The sequence below is a fragment of the Emiliania huxleyi genome (assembly GCF_000372725.1).
Source record: "Emiliania huxleyi CCMP1516 unplaced genomic scaffold EMIHUscaffold_524, whole genome shotgun sequence".
Classification (NCBI taxonomy): domain Eukaryota; phylum Haptophyta; order Isochrysidales; family Noelaerhabdaceae; genus Emiliania; species Emiliania huxleyi.
In genome coordinates, this window is record NW_005198063.1 from 31,635 (window position 1) to 34,691 (window position 3,057).

General features: G+C 65.9%; 2 protein-coding genes across 2 annotated transcripts in view; one reads left to right on the forward strand and one right to left on the reverse strand.

Moving 5' to 3' along the window:
• Positions 1-22: 22 nt before the first annotated feature.
• EMIHUDRAFT_445800 (hypothetical protein) lies at positions 23-2,292 on the reverse strand. The gene is made up of 6 exons (XM_005766063.1): positions 1,711-2,292; positions 1,435-1,637; positions 1,199-1,309; positions 1,080-1,127; positions 881-901; positions 23-798 (listed from the first exon to the last, which is right to left on the reverse strand). Exons 1-6 carry the CDS (start codon positions 2,267-2,269, stop codon positions 94-96), a joined length of 1,647 nt encoding a protein of 548 aa, XP_005766120.1. The 5' UTR covers positions 2,270-2,292; the 3' UTR covers positions 23-93.
• Positions 2,293-2,441: 149 nt separating this feature from the next.
• Positions 2,442-3,057, forward strand: part of EMIHUDRAFT_316755 (hypothetical protein) — a gene marked incomplete at both ends in the record, with an annotated part of 1,286 nt that continues 670 nt past the window's right edge. The window contains 2 exons of the mRNA XM_005766064.1: positions 2,442-2,722; positions 2,994-3,031. Coding sequence (XP_005766121.1) covers positions 2,442-2,722; positions 2,994-3,031 — 319 coding nt within the window. The remainder of the gene's footprint in view (positions 2,723-2,993; positions 3,032-3,057) is intronic.

A 3,057-nucleotide genomic window follows, 5' to 3' on the forward strand; every position in this document is an offset into this window, starting at 1 on the left:
TGCGCTGAGTTGGGCTATAGTATGTACATCGGCGTCCGTTTTTTTTCTACAGACTACACACGATTCTAGAGCCGTACCCGCACAGTCCCCACACTAGCGTACAGCCGTACCCACCCGACCGCCGGCGCCGCGGCGCGCACTCGCGCAGTGGCCAGTCCCAGTGCGGTGCGCGCCGCAAAACAGACCAAAACAGCGTGTATGCAATGTGAGTCCGAGCCGGGTGCGGCCGGGTGCGTGTGGGTCTGTGTGCGAGGCTCGCAGTAGACCCAAGACGAGAGGTGGGATTGAAAAGTGGAGGGGAGAGAAGTGCGTGCACGAGGGCGCGTCAGAGCGTTCTGCGAGCGGCGGGATCGGCGTCCGGAGCCGCATCTCCTCTCTGCAAGCCGGTGCGCTCCGCCTCTTCCGGCGAGCAACGCGCGAGGCGCAGCCGCAGGAAGAAGCGCTGCAGCGTCGAGGCGGCCTCGAGCCGCGCCGCGAGCGGCGGCTCGTGGCCCGGCGGGGTGCGGCGGCCGGAGAACTCTCCCCGCGCGGGCGGCTCGGCGGGCGCGAGCGGCTTCGCGGCGCGGCACGCCTCGACGATGTCGGCGAGGGTGGCGTTGAGCACGTTGCGAGAGGCGCCCTGGTTGAGGGCGATCGAGATGACGTGCGGCACGGTGCTCGCGAGCACGCGCGACGCGTCGGCGAGCCGGACCCCGGCCTTTGTGAGGACGGCGCTTGAGCCCGGGTTGGCAGCGTCGAGCGTCGACTCGAGGCCCTCCAGGAAGAGGCCCGCGCCGTCAAAGTCGAAGGCCGCCTCGCCTAGGGAGTGTCTCGGAAGTGTCTCGGAAGTGTCTTGGCAGTTGTCAAAGTCGAAGGCCGCCTCGCCTGCGGTGAGCGCGACGCCGACGATGGGCACCTTTGCCTGCACGACGAGAGGGGGGGGAGCGCGCGTGGCAGATGAGAAAAGGATCTCAAAGGTGAGAGGCATCCTCTCAACGAGAGGGAGGGAGAGAGAGAGAGAGAGAGAAAGAGAGAGCGGCAGGGAGGGAGGGAGGGAGGGAGGGGGAGAGGGAGGGAGGGAGGGGGAGACGCATATTCGCCTGGACCGCCGTATAGAGCTCGAGCAGCACGTACGGCCGTCGCAGCACCTGTTCACACTTCCAGCTGTGAAGAGGCGCTCGCGGTGTTTGCCGCCGCGCAAACCGCCGCACGAGCCCACCGACGCGCTCTGCAGCACAACCAACACCTCTGAGTCTCGGACAGACTCTTGCAGCTCGCGCAGGTCGCGCAGGTCGTCGCTGTCGAGGAAGGCCTTGCCACCGAGCCGCTCCTGCGAGACAGGTGTGAATAGACAGGTGTGAATAGGCCTTGCCACCGAGCCGCTCCTGTGGGCGCGTCGTGAACGCGTCGGGGACGTGTCGTGGGTACGCCGGCGAAGGAGGGAGAGAACGAGGCCTGCAGCTCGCCCTGCAGCCAGCGCGCCTCCATCGCCGCCTCCGCCTTGTAGTGCGAGATGAAGACGGACCACCGCTTGCCGCTCGCCCTGCGCGGAGCCTCCTCTGAAGAGCTGCGCTGCACCTCGCCCGCCGCGGCGAGCTTGAGGCAGTCGCCGCCGCCCGTCCCGCGCCCCAGCTCGAAGAGGGCGTTGTGGAGGTGGCCTACCTCCGCGTTGTGGAGGGCGTTGTGGAGGGCGTTGTGGAGAGAGAGAGGCGTTGTGGAGGGCGTTGTGGCCCGGGATGCGCGAGCGGGCGGCGATCTGCTCCTGGATGCCCGCCCTCAGCCGCGCCGCCTCGGCGCGGCCGAGCGAGCCGCGCCTCGCGCGCTGCAGCCGAACCGCTGACGCCTCCATGTCTCCACTCGTCCGCTCCACCAGCAGCGCATCGCGCTCGCGCCGCCGCCGCTGCACGGCCTCTTCAAGCCGCGGGATGTCGGCGACACGGAGCGGCTTGCGGACAAACAGGTCGGCGCCCGCCTCGGAAGACGCCTCCTCGAGCGCGTCGTCGCTCGACATGACTGCACAGCAGAGCCGCCGCCCCTCAACCGAGCGAAGTTTGCGCACCAGGCCGACGCCATCGTTGGAGGAAGTCAGCACGAGGTCGAAGCGGCGCGCGTCCAGCGCCTGTAGTGCCTCAGCCGCGTCCGACACCGCCGTCACCACATGGCCTCGTTTGGCGCACATCGCCTTGACAGCGGTGCGCTGCAAGGCGTCGCCCTCCACGAGCAGAGTTCTCACCGTCGCCGACGGAGACGTTGCCTCGCGGTGGGGCTCAGCATCGCCCCACTCGACCATCACGGCGTCCTCCTGCGCAAGGAAGTGACTGAGGATGAAATCGTGCAGTGAACGGCGGGGTAGAGGCACGTGGTGTGAGAAAAAACTTACGAAAGATTACCGCCGATAGAGCCGCGTTTTTCGGTTTCTTTTATTTCGCAGCGCGCCCTCGCCGCAGCGCTGCGCTGCACCAATGGCCGCCCCGGCTGCCACGTCGGCCAACGCGCCAAAGGAGACGGTGTACGTCAACAACCTGTCGGAGAAGGTCAACCAGGAGGAGATGAAGAAGTCGCTCTACGCCGTCTTCGCGCCCTTTGGCCCGATCATCGACATTGTGCACTTCAAGAGCAACAAGATGCGAGGGCAGGCGTTCGTCGTCTTCCGCGACGTGCCCGCCGCTTCGAGCGCGGTCCGCCAGATGCAGGGCTTCCCCTTTTACGACAAGCCCATGAAGCTCGACTATGCAAAGGCCAAGTCGGACGCGACGGCGCGCGCGCCCGGCAGCCCTTGCGCCCGCGAAGCTGGCGACGCCTGCTCCCTCAAGAAGAAAACGCTCTGAGGGGATCCCTTTGTTTTGTCTTGTTCCTGCTGTTGTTTGTGCCCTTGCCACCTCGGTTGCTTGTGGGTATGTGGCCCGTCGTTTTGCTTGCCTTTATTGCCGATATTGAACAGCTTGTTAGTCCTCTTTATGCCAGCTTCATCGGTTGTCCCCCTCTACGTCTCTTTTTGCCATCCCCCGCGATAGCTTCTTTTGCTCTTCCCGTGAGCTCTCTCCTCATTGCAGTGCTCTTTGGCTTTTCCGAGTTCCC

Coding starts and splice junctions, on each gene's coding strand:
- EMIHUDRAFT_445800 (XM_005766063.1), bottom strand. CDS start 2,269: ATGGTCGAGTGGGGCGATGCTGAGCCCCACCGCGAGGCAACGTCTCCG. Junction 1,638..1,710: donor CGCCCGCTCGCGCATCCCGG/GCCACAACGCCC, acceptor ACGCGGAGGTAG/GCCACCTCCACAACGCCCTC. Junction 902..1,079: donor AGCTCTATACGGCGGTCCAG/GCGAATATGCGT, acceptor CTCGTCGTGCAG/GCAAAGGTGCCCATCGTCGG.